The following is an 18,471-nucleotide window of genomic DNA, read 5'->3' on the forward strand; positions in this document are numbered from 1 at the left end:
ACAGTAAGCAAGGTACACACGGGCTGAATTGTGCACTACAGTTCAGTAAGCACAATTAAGCCCATGCGTACCTTGCTTATTGGGTAATCCATCCCTGGGATCATAAAAGTCCTATTACCAATCAATCATGGGGATGGTACAGGATCAGGCAGCACTTTGCTCCCCTGGGCGTGGGATCACCACAGATAGATACAGAGATAGATATATACAGATATACATGTATATATGTATACGAATATTAAGAGATTACTTCAAGGAATTTTGGGGGCTGGAAAATCTAAAACCCATAGGGCAGACAAGCAGCCTGGAAACTTTTGGGAAGGAGCTAAAGCTGCAGTCCCCTGGCAGGATTTCTTCCTCAAAGAAACCTCAGTTTTGCTTTTAAGGTTTTTCAACTGATTGGATGAGGCCCACTCAGATTATGAAGGATAATCTCCTTTACTTAAAGTCATCTGATTAGAGATGTTAACCATTAACTACATCTAGAAAATATCTTCACAGCAACACCTAGTGTTTAATCTAATAAAAAATTTTTTTAAAAAAATTGCTATCAAGTCAACTCCGACTCATGGCAACCCCACGTGTCAAAGTAGAACTGTGCTTCATAGGGTTTTCGGTGGCTGATTTTTGGAAGTAGACCACCTAAATTAGTGTTAATTTAATAACACCTAGATTAGTGTTTGAATGTGCCTGGGCAGTGCAAACAGTTAAGTGCTCGGCTATTAAACAAAAGGTTGGCAGTTCAAGTCCACCCAGAGATGCTTCAGAAAAAAGGCCTGGCGATCTACTTCTGAAAAATCAGCCACTGATAACCCTATGGAGCACAGTTCTACTCTGACATGTATGGGGTCACCATAAATCTGAACTGACTCAATGGCAACTGGTTAGTGTTTACTGTAATAGTGTTTAATTTAATACGATAGCATAGCCAAGTTGACACATAAAACTAACCATCACAATATACCTCCTTTATCCATACTTAACTTCCAATATCTAAATCATGCTTTCACCTAACATGATGCAACTACCCTTGTGTTTTAGTCTGGGTTCTCTAAAGAAGCAAAACCAGTGAAGCGCATACATATAGAGAGTTACTTCAAGGAAATGGCTCATACAATTGCGGGGGCTGGCAAGTCCCAAATCCGTGGGTCATATAAGTGGGCTGAATGCTTCTCCTGATTCACATGGTTCCAAGGGCTGATGAACCCAAAATGTGCAGGTCAGGATGCAGGCTGTTGGCTTGCAGGGTTGAGGGAGCTGGCTAAGCTATAGTCTGCAGGTCAGGCAGCAACAAGATGAATTCCAGGATCGTTTGATCGAGAGAGAAGCGAGCTTTACCAGAACGTCCATATATATTGGATGCAGGCTGGACCCCCAACGAAACTCCCCTTACATCAGATTACAAAATGGAAGATAATTACATAATACTGAGAATCATGGCGTAGCCAAGTTGACACATAGCATTAACCATCTCACCACTTACAACCAAAAATATGCTAGCCCTCTCCTGAAAGGAAGGCTCACGTTCCATGTCACTTCATCCACATTTAAGTGATGTTTTTTCTTCTCCTAGCTGATTCTTCCCCTCTGATGTCCTGTAACTTAGATACCAAAATAGAAAGTTACTCATTATTAACACATCTTATGTTATATTGCAGGGAAATGGGAGGGAGGAAGAGGAAAAAAAATGGTTACTATAATATAAAAATATTTATAAAAAATAAGGAAGAAATATTCATAACTATTACAGTCCTCTTTTCTGTGACTGTTCACATTGTTGTAGCTGGTATTTATTACTTTCACTACCAGTTACCATTGAGTTCATTCCAACTTATGGTAACCCCATGTGTGTCATAGTAGAAATGTGTCCATATGATTTTCAGTGGCTGAGCATTCAGAAGTAGACCACCAGACCTTTCTTCTGAGGCACCTCTGGGTAGACTCAAACAGCCAAGCTTTCAGTTAGCAGCTAAGCGTATTAACCATTTGCACCATTTGGGGTTCCATTACTTCCACTACTCATTCATATTCCCTTTGCCCTCAACAAGCACCTCATTAAAACCAAAAAAAACCAAACCCATTGCAGTCAATTCCAACTCATAGCAACCCTATAGGACAGAGCAGAACCGCCCCATAGGGTTTCCAAAGAGCAGCTGGTGGATTCCAACTGCCAACCTTTTGGTTAGCAGCCATAGCTCTTAACCACTGTACCACCAGGGTTTCCAAGAACCTCAGTAGCACAATGCAATCCCCTTGGCAGTTAAGCTTGATTCTCCATCCTTGTTGTTCCCTGAATGAGGAGCTGTGCGTGGCAGGGGCAGCCTCAGCTTCCAGCTCAGTGGAATCAGTGCTGTGTCCCTGGTTGAAAACCTCCTCCCTTGGGAACTAAGACCTCTAAACTAGCAGAACCCATAGTTGCAGGGATGGGAAGCAAAATTTTGCTGGTGGATTCCCAGAAACCTGGCCAGAAAACAAATAGTGCCCATAATGGTTTCCTGGTTGTGTGTTTGATTGATTTGATTTCTAGAACAATTGCATTGTACCCAGAGACCATGAATCATACTTTAGCATTTCCATACTCACTGACCTTTCTGTGTGTGCTTGAAAAAAATGTGTTCTGCACTCAGAACACACTCTGTTCCATGGGTAGCCACGGGGTTGGTTGTTGTGTTGTTCAGACTTCTCCAGGCTTTCTGATTTACAGTCTGCTTATTCCATTCAATACAGACTGTAGTGTGTAAAAATCTGGTGGTACCATCCCAGCAAGCAGAAGGCAGCCCAGAGCTGGGCTTCCTGGGATCCCACAGGCTCACCCAGGCCTGAAGGCAGAGATGGGAGAGGGACACTTCTTACACATCTCCTCCCTCCCTGTGGCCCCCCAGGCCACCCTGGCCCTGAAGTCTGGGCTTCAGGCCTGTAGGATCTCTGAGGCAGAGGGAAGCAAGAGACCCCTGGTCTGCTCCTGGGGAGAGGCCTGAGAGGGACAGCTGCTAGCCCCCCATAGGCCGTGAGCACCCACACGAGTGGTCAGTCCACTCAGCCCAGCTGGGCACATGGCTCCCTCTGGTGGCCTCATTCCCTCATCACTCACAGTGCCAGCCCCAGGGTTTCATATGAGGACTCTGTTTCCCCAGCCTGTTCTTCTCAGTCCCATGTTCTGGTCAGGTCTTTTCCTCCCTCCCTCCCTTTTATTCCCTTTTCTCCGTGTACTATGGGGCAGTGGCATCCTGCCAGCCTTCTCACTGTTACTGCCTAAGAACACAAAACGTAATCGTGAAATGGACTCCAAATCACAGGCACTTTCCACTCTATGCTTCTAGGAGCCTGGCTTCCCCGAAATTCCTGCTGATCCCGACCCTAGTCAACAAGGAAGAGATCAAAGGCCAGGAGGAGTTCAGCCACTGCAAGGACTCACTTGAGGCCTGGGGTGACCTGATCAGGAGCTGGATCTGGAGGACAAGGGCTCAGATGAATTCATAGCTGGCGCACTTGTGAAATCATTTTTTAGGAAATATATAGTATGCCAGATGCTGAGATGATGCTGAAGAGTAACCACGAGGCATGAGGAGCAAAGGGTCCCAGTTGGACCCTCTCTTTCTCATCCTCCACTACTCGCTGACTGTCCCTGGTCAAACAGCTCCTGGCACCCAGGACACAGCCCGGGCCTGGGCGGGGCAGGGGAAATGTGGAGCGGGAACTAGGCCTTCTCAGTATAGCTGACCCAGGCAGAATAGATGGATCCTCACAGAAAGGGAGAGAAATGTGGAATAGAACCTCAAATTCTCAGAAAATCCAGACTTACTGGACCAGTTGAGACTGGAGATATCCCCATTTGCTGCCCTGAGATACTCTTTAAACCTTGAACAGAAACTATCCCCTGAAGTTATCTTTTAGCTAAATAGCAGGTTAGCTCATAAAATAAAGAATATCACCCATAAGTATTGCACTCCTTTAAAAAATTACCTATATGAGACCAAATGGTCAACAATTACTCTAAAGCAAAGAGGAGAAGGTTGGGGGGCGGGGGTGACCAGGGAGACCAGGTTATTGGAAATGGAACAACTAGAACGGAAGTAATGAGAATGTTGTCACAATGTGAAGAATGTAACCAATGTCACTGAACAATGTGTGTAGACATTGTTGAATGGGAACATATTTTGCTGTGTACACTTTCACCAAAAATACAATACTATAAAAAAATGAATAGCTGACCCAGGAACAGAGCCACCCTGCTCCCACCCCCATCTACCCATGCTCTCCTGAAGAGGAAGGGGCCCCCTTCTGTAGGTTAGAGCAGGCTCTCCCCAGGGACATCCTTCCCAGAACCGCAGGAGGTCAGTGTAGCCAGAGGATGGTGCTGGGAGTAAGAGTGGTGAGAAGAGGGACTAGAGTCTGAGGGGTCAAGTCAGGTAGGGCCTAGGAACCCCCTAACACTTAGATTCACACGAATCTAATGGTGGTGTGTGAGGGAGTGACCTGTCAGACTGGCAAGTTAGGAAGATCACTCTGGGTGCCCAGGGCAAAGGGAGCCACATCCAAGGAGGGGAGCCAATGAGGGAAGGCAGGCAGCCCACGAGGGGTGGCAGCAGCCTTGACTAAGGTAGGTACAATTGGCAAGAGGAGGTGGTGGAGGGGAGCTGTATTAAGCAGTACTTGGGGGTTGGTGAATGAGAAGGTATAGGAGGTAGCAGCACCCCAATTCCTGGCTTGAGGCCAGTGAGAGCAGAGAGCGGAGAGGAAGTAGGAAGGCAGCTGAGACCACAGCTTGTTGATACAGCAAATGCTGGTGGAGGCCCCCCTGCAGCCCGGGGGGTATGGTGGGCAGCGAGGCTTGCAGGCCCCCTAAAGCCCAGGGGGCTGGGGTGGGCATTGAGGCCTGCAGGCCTCCTCCAGGCTCAGAGTGGAGCAGGAAAGGAAGACAGGCAGAGGGAGGCCCCCCCGGGAAACTCAGACGGGCCTCCAGTAAGAGCAAGCAGCTTCGGGCCTTCAATTCAGACTCCCATTTGTAAGGCCCAGATCCAAGCCCCATCAGTCCCTAAGAGGGGACTCTACCCCTGCCACTCCCTACTACAAACCCAGTTTTGAGGGTTCTCGTGGTCCCAGGAGACCAGTCCAGAACCACACGCAGTGCCATTTCCTCTTCTGGGAGATGACAGGTGAAGAGCACACGACAGTGGGCTCTCTCTTTCCTGGGTCTCCAGGAGATGGACAGCTCAGGCGAGGTACAGAGGAGGAATCCAGGAAGCTTCCAGATATCTCCCAGAGAAGGCCACCCTGGCCCTGGGCAGTGGCACGGGGTGGCCAGATTTAAAGCAGAAGACCCTTCTCGGTTTGGGGAGACCACACTCCAGTCATGTAGATGCTTACTGGCCGCCACCAGAGGGCATCCCAGACCACAGAGGGGGAGAACCTCCAGAAAGGAGGCAGCAGGCTGTGGGAGGCCAGTGACCACAGCAGGACATGCAGAGGCAGCAAGGGGAGGTCGCAAACACAGGGGGAGGGGTCTCCAGCCATGACCCCACCAGCATTCTGACTACTAGGCAAGTGTTTGTCCTCTGGGGTGCAGGAGGGATAGCCTATGTATCTTAGGCTGGGTTCTCTAGAGAAGAAAACCAGTGAAGCATATAAATATATAGAGAGATTTATATCAAGGAAATGGCTCACGCGGTTGTAGAGGCTGTAACATCCCAAGTCTGTGGGTCAGGAAAGAGGCTTCTCCTGATTCTTGTAGCCACACGGGTTGGCAAACCCAAGATCAGCAGGCCAGAAAACAGAGCTGCTGCTCATAGGCTGTGAAGATCTTCGAATCCCAAGATCAGCAGGCAAGACTGCAGGTAAGCTGCTAGCTCAAGTCCCAAGAACCAGAGTTCAGACCAACAGGAGCCAGCTGCAGGATCCAAAATAAGCAAAAGCCCCAGAGCCCTGCCTGAACATCCGCTCACACTCAATGCAGGATACGTGCCCAAGGAAATTCCCCTTCAACTGATTGGCTACTCACAGAAGATTCCACCATGGGGGTGATCACATATCAAATCTCAATAGGGAAGTTATCATAACATTATACAACTGTCGAAACACTGAAGAATCAAGGCCCAGCCAAGCTGACACACAATCTTAACCATCACACCATCACACTAACCTTGGTCAACACCTCACACCCCAATTCCACTCACCAGTTTGGCTTTCTGGATTGTCAGACGCTGGAGATCTGGCAGTTTTCCTCCTATCAGAAAAGGGCCTTTCCCTCCCCACCCCAGTAAATCAACGCATCAGCATTCTGGCAAATACATCCACCTTGGGTAATGTGGGTGAAATGTCCACTCGCCCCGAACAGCCGAGCAACTGAGGGGATTGAGGCCATCTGGTTTTTACCACTTGCTGTCTCTGAGAAGTCCTGGCAAACAGCTGGCCAGGGCTCCAGCGTGACACCAGGACTGTTCCCTTCCCCAGGGCTGCTGGGCCAATCAAGGCAGTTATGGCACTTGCCTCCTCTGGGGCTGCAGGATGCACAAGAGATGCCTGCCACTTGAAGCCATCTCCCCCAAACAGACCAGAACACCCTGGCTTGGACGGGTCTCCCCAGTGCGGAGTCAGAGCAGCTATACACCTGCAGTCAGGTGCCTTCCAAGGTGGCAGACAGCCTTATCCTTCCCCTTACCTATAACAGCCTCCACTGCTTCTTCTGGCTACTTCTGTGGGAAGGGGGCCCAGAGCAAAAGCCTTGGGTGAGGACACCCCTGCAGAGTGAAGAAGCACTATCCTTTGTCAGAGCTGGCCCCCAACATCCCTGAAGATTTGTAATGCAAGACCAACTGCCTGACCCTAGATGCCCCCTGGAGGGCAGGACTGCAGTGAGGGTGCCAGCAACAACAGCAAAACACTTGACCACCTATCTCCACTGCCAGGAATGTATACAAGAGAAATACTCCAAGTATTTCTGAAGAACACTTACTTGGCCCTCACCATTCTAGCTCCTTCGTACTCGAAATGTGGTCCATGGACCAGCAGCATCAGTACCACCCTGGGGCAGCTAGAAATGCAGTCTTGGGCTCCACCCCAGACCCATGTCAGAATCTGTGCTTTAACCAGACCCTCTGCTGATCTGCATACCCAGTATAGTTTGAGAAACACAGGTTTAGCACAGTGGTTCCCTGCCCAGGCTGCACATTTAGAACCACCTGGAGGTGTTTTTAAAATCCTAACACCCAGGTCACACACCAGAGCAGTAAGATGAAAGTCTCACGGTAGGATCCAGGCAGCAGCATTTTAAACCTCCCCAGGCAGTCCCTGTCTAAGGCCCCTGTGTGCAGCCAGGTTGAGGCAGAGCCCTGGTTAGGCAGAAAAAAGAACTGGCTGGGCCCCAACTCTGCCACTAAATTGCTGCACACCTTGGGCAAGTCATCAACTGCTCTAGGCCTCAGTTTCCCTATTTGTAACAGAAGTGACCAGGAGTGACCAACTCCTCAAGCCCCTGTAGCTATGATAGTGCATCCATCCCCTCTCTCCCTGGTGATGTTGGCAGGGTCCTGCTGTGGGGTGGGAGAAGAGAGACCAGCCTGGAAGAGGGGGATGGGAACGGGTACGAGACCACAACCTCTACCTCTCTTCAAATGACAAGTTCACTCAGGGAGGGGAGCACAGATCCATGTTTGAGCATTGGTAGCACAGTGCTCAGTTGCCAACTGAAAGGTCAGCGGTTCAAACCCACCAACTGCTCCGTGGGAGAAAGATGTGGCAGTCCGCTTCCATAAAGATTACAGCCTTAGAAACCCTGTGGGGAAGTTCAACTCTGTCCTATAGGATCGACGGCAATGGGTTTGGTTTTTTGGGTTTTTATATTTGGCAGTATTTTCTAAAAAATAAAGCACAATGGAATATTCTAAGTTATGTTGAAAGAACTTTGGGAGTAAGAAAAACAGAAAATTAAATATTTCAGAGTGCTAACAGTGCAATAATTAACTGCACCTCACAGTTTGCCAAGCACATCTGCCTCACTCCATACAAGCCCTACAAGGCTATGAGGGGAGCATCATTTCCCCCGTGTTACAGCCAAGGACACTGAAGTCAGAGGCCAAACACATGGAGAATGGGCTCAGGGAGGAACCCAGCACTGACCCCAAATGTGACAAGATCTCTAGTCTACACAAAAATGATACTCCAAATGTGGTTAGAGAGGGGAAAAAATGAGCATGATCTTTTGGGTTAAACAACTTAATATACATTAAAATATTAAGATAAGTATAAATGATGCTTTACTCTTAAAAAATGTCAGAGAACTTCTTACATTAGAAAAATACAGAATCAGAAAACAAAATACAACAATTTGCTGTTAATAAGTTACAGATATATAACAAAATATATACACAAATTTAAAAAATAAAATGATGAACTAAATTCTATCATGCAAATGCAAATTCAAGAAAAGCAAGGGGCTTCAATTATATTTGGAAAAGTGAAGCTTAAGCTAGAAGCACCGAAAGAGGCAAAGAAGGCACTAAAAGGCACAGTTTTTCAAGGTATCACTATTAACTACATATGCCCCAAATATTATGGTTTTATTGACAATTTATACCCTATTTCCTAAAAAGGAGTTGAGAAAACTACATGACTAACACAGCAACATACATCAGAGAAATAGAAAAACCATAATGGAAAAAACACACAAAATCAGACTACGATTAGAAGTTCTTAACTGTTTTGGGGTCACAGAGCCCTTTCAAAATCTGATGAATGCTACAGAGACCCCTCCCAGAAAAAATTCATGCATGCATACACCCCCATAGCTTTGTGCAATCCCTGGGAGTCCAGCAACCCCTAAAGCCACTGCATGCTATGGACTCCTAAGCAGTCCATGGACCCTAGGCTAAGAACTCTGAAGGAATTAAAAGTTAGAGAAAGTATGGGTTTGAATAGAATAATCAAAAAATTGATTTAACAAATAGAACTGATGAAGTAAAGGCAAATTTCCTGAGAGTACATAAATGCTTTGTGAAAACTGATAATATATTCAGGTTCAAAGAAATTCTATGGACACTCAGAAATGTTGCACACTACAGTGCAATAAGAAATAAAGAGCAATAACGTACGCATTCATCACCTGGAAATATAAAAAAAGTAGCAACATTTGGGCCAAAAGGAAATTTCTAATAACAAAAAATACCACATCAAATCTTTAACAGAGTGCCAACAAAGCTATCGGAGAAAATTATATGTCCAAGTACCTACGTTTACTAGAAATAACAAAAATATTATTAATTACATCTATATAACTAATCTTAGAATTATAAAGTATTAAACAACAACAACAAAGAGCAGACTACATATAATTTGACAAAACATCTAGATCAGTAAACAAATCAAGAGTCGGAGCTTTACAACACTCAACAACATTTAAGTAAACCACCATAGAAAGGAAAAAAATATAAAACAACAAAAATAAAAACAAACAAATATATACAAGGAAGATTAAAATAATACTAAGGACAATGCAACTTTATATTGTTTGAGAATCTAAATAAAGCATTACAAACATACATCATTAAACACTGGAAGAAGCTGAACAGACTACTCAGAAGGAACAGGGCTCCACTCACACTTCCAACAAAAAAGCACTTGGTCTTACCATGTTCACATGAGTCTGTCAACCCTTCAGAACCCATTCCCCATTGCTACTGAGTCATTTCAGACTCATAGCGACCCTATAGGACAGAGGAGACCTGCCCCATAGGTTTTCCAAGGCTGTAATCTTTACGGAAGCAGATCACCACTTCTTTCTCCTGCAGAGTGGCTGGTGGGTTCGAACCACCGACCTTCTGGTTAGCAGCCGAGTGCTTTAACCACTGCACCACAAGGGCTCCTAACCCTTCAAAACAGGGATCTAATTCCAATGTTTCATAAACTGTCAAAAAGAAAGGAGGAGAGAGGGAGAGGCAGAGGAGTAGAAAAGAAAAAAGGGCATATTGCCAAAACATGAGCACAGCGAGAGCTATGAGAACCTGGACATGGAGAGGTTTCTAGCAGAGGGTGGCGTGAACTCCATGGGCATGTTCGGAGGGCAGTCAACTGGACTGGCTGAACCAAGGCCGTGTGTGCAGAGCAGTCCCTGAAGGTTGGTTTTAAGAACGGCAATTGCGTGCAAAGTGATGTTTTACAAAATCAATCTGGTTGGGTGTGCAGGGTCAGGAAGGAGACAATCTGACAGGCCTAACCAAGCCTGACAGGGAAGGGTGCTATAGGGTGGTGTCGAAGAGGTAGATAGATCTGCTGGGGCCCATGCTGGGAGGGTGTCTCAGCATTCTTTCTTCCAGTTGCCATAAACTCCGACTCACAGCGACCTCATGTGTTGTCAGAGTAGAACTGTGTTCCACAGGATTTTCAATGGCTGATCTTTCAGTAGATTGCCAGGTTTTTCTTCCAAGACACCTCTAGGTAGGCTCAAACCACCAACCTTTCAGTTAGCAGCCAGGCACAGCAACCATTGCACCACCCAGGGACTCCAGTCTCTCCATTCTTTCTTCACTCCTGGTGAATTACTGAAGGCCACTGGGGCAGACCACCCACTGACAATGCCCTGGAGGCCTGAACTGCTGGCTGTTTCATACACTCACACAGGAGAGAGGAGCTGGACAGAGGAGTGGCTTATGTACTTAGCACCAGGACTCCAAGATCCCCCTCCCCCGCCTACCAGATCCAACATTTGGAAAGCCCTGGCCTACCAAGCCCCACTTACTAAGTAACCATTATGGTTTTCCCATGTTTACTCATCAAAACTATACATCAATGCCAAGCTGAGCTTCTGATCAGCTGAGATAACCAATGTTACCACCAAGAGCTCGTGTAATTCCAGCCATGCACTTTTGGAAATTTTGAAAATAGCTTGTAGACTGCTCCCTCCTTGCACTAGCTCCACAGAGCCCAGTGGGAACCAGCACTAGAGACCCCTGTGGCCGCACTAAGGCTTGAACACCTAAGACAGACACTTATCAGTCAGTCACAGAGTCACTGTCCAAGCCAACTCCCGGCGGCAGGGGTTATAACATTGTGATCCCCTGGGGAGCCTTCAGAACTTGCCAAATCTTGGCCCAACTCCAGGGATGTGGACTAAATTGGTCTAGGTGGAACCCAGCAATGGCACTTTTTAAATGACAGTGTACTCCAGTGGGCCATGGAGAGGACAGGGAAGTACAGAAGAATGTGGTGTCAGGAGGATGCATCCATCTGGGCAACAGGGGTCACAGGGTGCACAAGGACCACAGCCCTTTGCTGACCTGGTGCAGGCCTAAGGGGGTAAGGCTTGACTTAACAAAGGGCCTGCTGCAAACTTGCTGTTTTGGGAACAGAACAGGGACACTCCACCAGTCTGAGGACAGCATCTCTGAATGGGGACCACTTGGGGTCTCCACCCTCAGCCACCATCTGGGACTACTCAAATTCCAAAGCACTTTCATGCGTGGTCTCATTGTGCACAGAAGCCTCACACCAGCCCTTGGAGGTATGTGACCAGGCCCCATGACCCCCTCTCACAGGTGGGGAAGCAGACTCCCAGGGGCTACAGGTGGGACCTGCTCAAGGTCACACAGGCAGGAGAGGGCAGAACTGAGATTTGAACCCAGATCTTGTGACTCCAGAACAATGGCCTTCTTCACCCTCCTCTGCATGCCCCCAACATTAGGGGACAAAGAGGAGGCTGCACAGCCAAAGACCAGAAGGGGACCCTGCTAGTATCCCAGGATCACTGGGTCTTGTGGGGGCTTATTCCAGAGAACGGTTAAGGGTTGATGTCCAGGCTAAGTTAGAGCCAGCAGCCTCTCCTTCCTGTGGCAAAACCTTTGACAGAAGCCACCCTCTCTTTAACATGGAAAAGAGGGCCCACCACCCTCACTCCCAACCTCAAAACCAGTATTTCCAGACCCCCACCCCCTTTTCTCTATTAGCCTGTCGTGGCTGTCGCCAACAATGCCTGACTCAAGCAGAGGAATCCATTTTGCCTGCTGATGAATCTGCTTTTGAATTCATTTTTCTTCAGGTGATTAGAGCTGTGAGCACAGATTCTGCCTTCTGAAACTGCCACGCTGAGGGTTAACGTTAAAACAGTTAATCTGACATTTTCATGGGTTTAATTCAACTTTCTCCTTTTGATGTTTATTCTTCCTCTTCTGGATTCTGGAAAAAGCAAATAGAGGGGAAAACTCTATCTCATGGGCTCGCAAGTCAAGCAGAACGAGAACACTGAAAACCAGCTCTTTCCTGGCTGGCCTCCATTTCCTCCACCTTCCTAGCACCCCACCCTTCCTCCCACTCAGTTATCTGCTGAGTGTGGAGCTCCTTACCAGGTGACACAAGGGCCCTCCCACTACTGTGGATGTTTAGGGGCACTGGGACTGGAGGGCCTCCATTCAGTGCTGCTATAAGGGAGGCAGGTGAGGTCTTACAAAGCAATACAGACACAGGCTCTGTCTGGTAAAGGTTAGCATGATTTGCTAGCAGCTCTTCCTACTACAGCTTCTCCCCAGTGTGGATTTTCTGGTGCCGGATAAGATGCGAGCTGCCCCGGAAGGACTTGCCGCATGTATTGCACTCATAGGGTTTCTCCCTGGTGTGGGTCTTATAGTGCTCGATGAGGGCTGATCGGTGCCGGAAAGCTTTCCCACACTCATTACAGGCATACGGCTTCTTCCCAGTGTGGATCCTCTGGTGCTGGATGAGGGCCGAGCTGTGGCAGAAGGCCTTGCCACACTCGCCACATTCGTAAGGCTTCTCCCCCGTGTGGATCCGCTGGTGCTCGATTAGCGAGGAGCTCTGGCTAAAGGCTTTCCCACACTTGTGACATCTGTAGGGCTTCTCACCTGTGTGGGTCTTGCGGTGCTCAATAAGGTTGGAGCTCTGACTGAAGGCTTTCTCACACTCCTCACACTTGTAGGGTTTCTTCCCAGAGTGGATCCTCTGGTGCCGGATGAGGTGAGACCTGTGACAGAAGGCTTTCCCACAAAGTTCACACTCATGGGGCTTCTTCAAGGTGTGAATTTTCCGATGCTGGCTCAGGCCTGAACTCTGGCTGAAAGCCTTCCTGCACTCCTTGCACTGGTATGGCTTCTCTCCGGTATGAATTCGCTCATGCTTCCGGAGACTTGCACTCCTGCTGAAATCCTTCCCGCACGCCCTGCACTCGTAGGGCCTCTTGCCAGTGTGGGTCTTCTGATGCTGCATGAGAGCGGAGCTCTGGCGGAAGGCCTTGCCACACTCCTGGCACTCGTAGGGCTTTTCCCCGGTGTGGATGACCTGGTGTCTCAGCAGATGCGAGTTCTGGCTGAAGGCCTTCCCACACTCACAGCACTCATAGGGCTTCTCCCCTGTGTGGATCACCAGGTGTCTCAGCAGATGTGAGCTCTGGCTGAAGGCCTTCCCACACTCCCGGCATGCATAGGGCTTGGCTGGCTGTGCCATTCTGTGAGAGTAGTTAAGCACCACACTCTCCCAGTCTACCGTCTTGCCATCATGCTTGCCAGAGTCTTCTCCACCATGGACTATCTGGCACACACTGAGGTCTGGCTTCTGGAGGAAGGTTTGGCCAAACAGCTCATCATCCTGGGGTCTGGTGGTTGGGCGCACATTCTGACGCTGAATAGGGCTACAGCACAGACTGAAATTTCCCCCATAATCATCACACTCATCGCCCTGCTCTCCAAGAGGGATCTCCTTGTAGATGACAGCCATGTGCTCCAAACCTTTGTCCTGAAGAAAAGGATTCCCCAGGTCCTCCCCTGGGAAAAGTTCTTGCTGCATCTCTAAGCTGTCCTCAAAGCAAAGGTCTCAGCAAACTTGGTTCCTAGGGGGACTTCCATTGTGAACTGAGGATCTCCCGAATTACCATGGTTCTTCAAAAATGTTCTTCTCTGCAACACCATTACTGTTCTCACATCTGAAACGAAAATAAAGGACACTGTCACGTCAGAGAGTAAACTGCTTATTGTGTGCCTCCTCTCTGGGCTAGAATCTATAGTGGTAACAGCAAAATAAGTATATGACACAGCTTGTCTTTGAGATGATCCCAACCAAATCAGAGACAAGGCTGATGTACCAGAAGCAATTACAAGACAGACCACTATACCAGCTGCAGTCAAGTCGACCCTGACTCATGGCAACCCCACATGCCAGAGTAGACTTGTGTGCCACAGGGCTTTCAGTGGCTGATTTTTTTGGAAGTAGATCGCCAGGCCTTTCTTCCGAGGTGCCTCTGGGTGGGTTTGAACTGCCAACCTTTCGGTTAGCAGCTGAGCACACTTACACCACCCAGAGTCTCCAGACTGACACAATCAAGTGCTACACTGTGGTATCCAGACTATACAAGCTGAGGGTGCTTAGAAAGTAAAGCCCTAAGGTAAGCTAAAATAGCAAGTGGCCAAGAGGCAAGACTTCAGCTTACTGGAGGATTTAGGGGGTGGGGATTGCTGAGAAAGAAAGAATACTTCCTTCCTACACTAGGTTAAGGAACCCTGGTGACACAGTGGTTAAGCACTCAGCTGCTAACCAAATGGTAGGTGGTTCAAACCCACCAGCCTCTCTGCTGCAGAAACATGTGGCAGTCTGCTTCCTTAAAGATTATAGCCTTGGAAACCCTATGGAGTAGTTTTACTCTGCCCTATCGAGTCACTATAAACCAGAATCAACTCGACGGCAATGGGTAAATGGGTGGGTACACTAGGTTAACTGTACCCTATCCAGCCAGTGACCAAGCCAGGATCCTGGGAGTCAGACTAGACTTTCTCACTCCCACACTCCATCCTGTCCATTTCCTGAGGCTTCACTGATGGGGTCTCAGCCCCCCTGTGCTCACTGCCACTCTGTGGCTCAGGCCTTATTGCTACTCCCCAGGATTATTTCAATGTCACCTCCTAACAGCCACCTACCTCCAGCTTCCGGAGTCCCTGGGTGGTGCAAACGATGAACACAGTTGGCTGCTAACTGAAAGGTTGATGGTTCAAGTACACCCAGAGGCACCTCAGAGAAAGGCCTGGCAATGTACTTCCAAAAAATCAGTAACTGAAGACCCTGTGGAGCAAAGGTCTACTCTGACACACACGGAGTTGCCATGAGTTGGAGTCGATCCCATGGCAGCTGGTAACTCTAGCTTTTCCTCCCTCCCCCAGTCCATTCTCTCTATTGACCAAGAAAAAACCCCAAGCCCATCATGTCGAGTCGGTTCCAACTCATGGCAACCCCACGTGTTACAGGGTAGAACTGTTCCATAGAATTTTCTTAGCTGTCATCTTCACGGAAACAGATCACCAGGACTTTCTTCTGTGGTGCCACTGGGTGGGTCTGAACCATCAACCTTTAGGTTAGCAGCCAATAGCAAACTGCTTGTGCCACTCAGGACCCAAAACACAAATCTGATCATGTGGTTTCCCATCTTAGGATCTTGCAAGTTTCTTGATGCCTACAAAACAGAGCCCCACTCCTTTACAAGGCCTTTATGATGGCCCTCCCGGTCCCTCTCCTACCTCTGTCCCTCACGCCTCTAGCCTTCCAGCTCAACCACTCCTCTGGCTGCTGTTTCCAGTCTCTGTGCCTAACAGAAGATTGCAGGGTTCCTGCTCTCAGACTGCCCCTTGCTCCTCCTCAGAGACTCGGATCAAATGTCCCTCTTCCCTGAACCCTGATTCTGGGGATCACAGGCAGGGCTCACTGTGCCTCCTCAGTGGCCCACAACACTCGGCACATACCCATGATAGTACTCACCCTGGATGGCAAACATCGGTCTACATGACCCTTCTCACCATTGTGCTCCTTCATCTTGGAACCCTCAGCATCCAGCACAATAGCACTACCCTTACACACACCTCTGCTGAAAAAAATAATTGCTCAAATGGAGAAAAAGCCACTTGGTTTTGTGCTAGAACTATCAAACTTTTTTCTTCCTCCCCAAAACCCTTTATTCAAATTCTGGGAGATTTCGCAAAGAATCTTTTAGTGAAATAAATTATCTATAAGTAAATAAAATAGATGGAAGCAGAGCCAGTCCAGGCAAAGCAGATGTTTTATGGAAGCAGATGGCCACCACTCAGCCCCTACCTGCTGTGGTGGCCCAGGGAGCCCCTTAGGACTTCATTTGGAAACACATGTGCTAGAAAAAGGGAAACTCCTCAGGTGACATGATGATGAAAATAGCTCGTATTTATGGAGCACCTACTGTGTGATAACCCGTTGCCATCCAACTCATATACAGACACTACTAGAACTTTCACAAACATATCTCGTTTAATCCTCACAACCCGATACAGAAGTACTACAATCCTCGCACCAAAGCTTAGGGAGTAAACGTACTAAATTAATCATAACAGTCACAACGAAACTCATTCCTATTAGAAATTATTTTTAAAATAATTTTGCAGCCAGCAGAAAGGTCAGGTGTGAAAAAAGCATAGAACTATTCTCAAAATTCTTTGACCACCTCAACTCCTCCTACCTTCCCCATTTCTACAGTAACCCATAAACTTCAATCCTTCCAGCTCTCTCAACACCTTTCAATCAAGTCCAACAACCCTCCATTTTCACTCAGGTTCCCCCCCTTCCCTGCCTAGCTTGTTGTCATTAGCTGCCTTTGAGTCAACCCCTGACTTATGGCAACCCCATGCACAACGGAACAAAGTACTGTTTGGTCCTGTGCCATGTTCACAATCAGTTGTGGATAGGACTATTGCGATCCACAGGGTTTCATGGGCTAATTTTTGGAAGTAGCTTGTCAGGCCTTTCTTCTAGTCCACCTTAGTCTGAAAGCTCTGGTGAAACCTGTTCAGCATCATAGCAGCACGCAAGCCTCCAATGACAGACTGGTAGTGGCTGCGCTTGAGTTGCCGTCAAGTCAATTCCAATTCATAGTGACCCTATAGGACAGGGTAGAACTGCACTGCGCCACCAGGGCTCCATGACAGAAATAGTAGGTACTTACTAAATGTGTGAGATTAGACCCTATCTACAGAGGGACCAACTATAGGCATCACTTCAACTAACTCTCTGACCAGCATCACATTCCTTACCTCCTTGCCCTGCTGCAACCAGCCGCTAGCTCCCAACCTTGTCAACTCCGCCTAAAATGGTAGATGTTGTCAAGGAAAATCGTGACTAGGTCAGGCACCACCACAAATTTCCAGTCTCCAATTTTAGCTAAGACCTCAGCACTTGGCTTCGGCATCCAATGACCTCCTAATTGCCAAACCCGGGTCTCTCTTCTCAACCTATCTGGCACTGCTCACCATCACCTCCTTCTCAAAATCCTTCATTTTAGAGATTGCAAACTGGCAGCCTGGGGAAATCTGGCCACCAACACGTTTTGTTTGACTCTCAAACAGTTGAGCCTGTTGTTTTACTTTGTTGCCAATATTTAAAAATCAGTAGGTTTCTGGCTTTTTCTTCGAAACAGGAAGATGTGACAACATGGGCCCATCCAACAACAATGAGGCGGGGGGGAGCCGGATGCCCCCTTCACTAACCCATCTTGCCTGCCAGGGCTCCTGAAAGCTTTAAGCCTGCTCCCCACCCTCCCCGCTTGATGCCTCAGATTCTGAAAGTATTCCCCGATTTTCATGCCCTGTGATCCCTCCTAAGGGTACCTGTGAAATGCAACTCTGCCTCCACCCACCTATTTCCAAGGTTCCTCCCAGAGAAGTTTTACATTCCCCTCATGGACCACCTACACGCTGGATTAAAAATTTGCAATCTTTAATCTGTCCCCAACGATTTTTTTAAACGTTTGGGCCTGAAATCCCAGAGGCCTTAAACTCATGCTTCCCACCCCTCCCAGGCCTCCTCTGGCTCCTTCCGCATCGTCACCCCGTCCCATGGGAGCCCCAGGCCCGCGCACCGGCCGACCCTCCGCGGAGGTCTGCAGACCCGCACGCGCCCGCCGGGCGGCGACGCCAGCGCCTCTGCAAGCGTTCACCGCCTGCTACGCTTGCACGGGACCACCGGGGACGGGTGGTCACGCGACCCAGAGGTCCCGGCGTTCGGGTCACACAGTGGACACAGGGCCGCTCACCTAGGCGGGGCGGGCCGCTCACCTTGCGGGGCGGGCCGCTCACCTTGCGGGGCGGGCCGCTCACCTTGCGGAGCGGGCCGCTCACCTTGCGGGGCGGGCCGCACCTCAGCAGTTCCCACCCACGACCGACGACCGGCGCCAGCGCCGGTGTGATGCGCCCCGCGGCCGAGTGCCCGGCCCCGCCCGCCGCAGGCACTTCCGGGACCGCGCTAGGCAGCGCGGAGGCCCCATCTCGGTGGTCCCGCCCGCCGGCATCGGCGAGCAGCAGGCAGGCTGCGGAGCCGGGACGTGGCTCAGGAGGTCTGTGCTGATGGCGGTCCAGGCTGCCCTCAAAATGCAGTAGGAGAAAACTGAGGCTGGAGGGGCCGGCCGGCCCAGAGCCGCCAGAGACCACGGGGAGTCTGAGATCTTCAGGAGAAAGGAGAAGGGGGAGCAGA

The 18,471-nt window shown here is 48.8% G+C and overlaps 1 protein-coding gene across 1 annotated transcript; it reads right to left on the reverse strand.

The window, feature by feature from the left end:
• Positions 1–5,814: 5,814 nt before the first annotated feature.
• Positions 5,815–18,156, reverse strand: ZNF70 (zinc finger protein 70). The gene is given in 4 exon segments (XM_004391250.3): positions 5,815–12,162; positions 12,330–13,802; positions 13,805–13,918; positions 18,035–18,156. Coding segments are annotated over 2 exon segments (1,407 nt in total). The 5' UTR covers positions 13,905–13,918; positions 18,035–18,156; the 3' UTR covers positions 5,815–12,162; positions 12,330–12,495.
• Positions 18,157–18,471: the final 315 nt, after the last annotated feature.

This window comes from Trichechus manatus, unplaced genomic scaffold (assembly GCF_000243295.1).
Source record: "Trichechus manatus latirostris isolate Lorelei unplaced genomic scaffold, TriManLat1.0 scaffold00157, whole genome shotgun sequence".
Classification (NCBI taxonomy): Eukaryota; Metazoa; Chordata; class Mammalia; order Sirenia; family Trichechidae; genus Trichechus; species Trichechus manatus.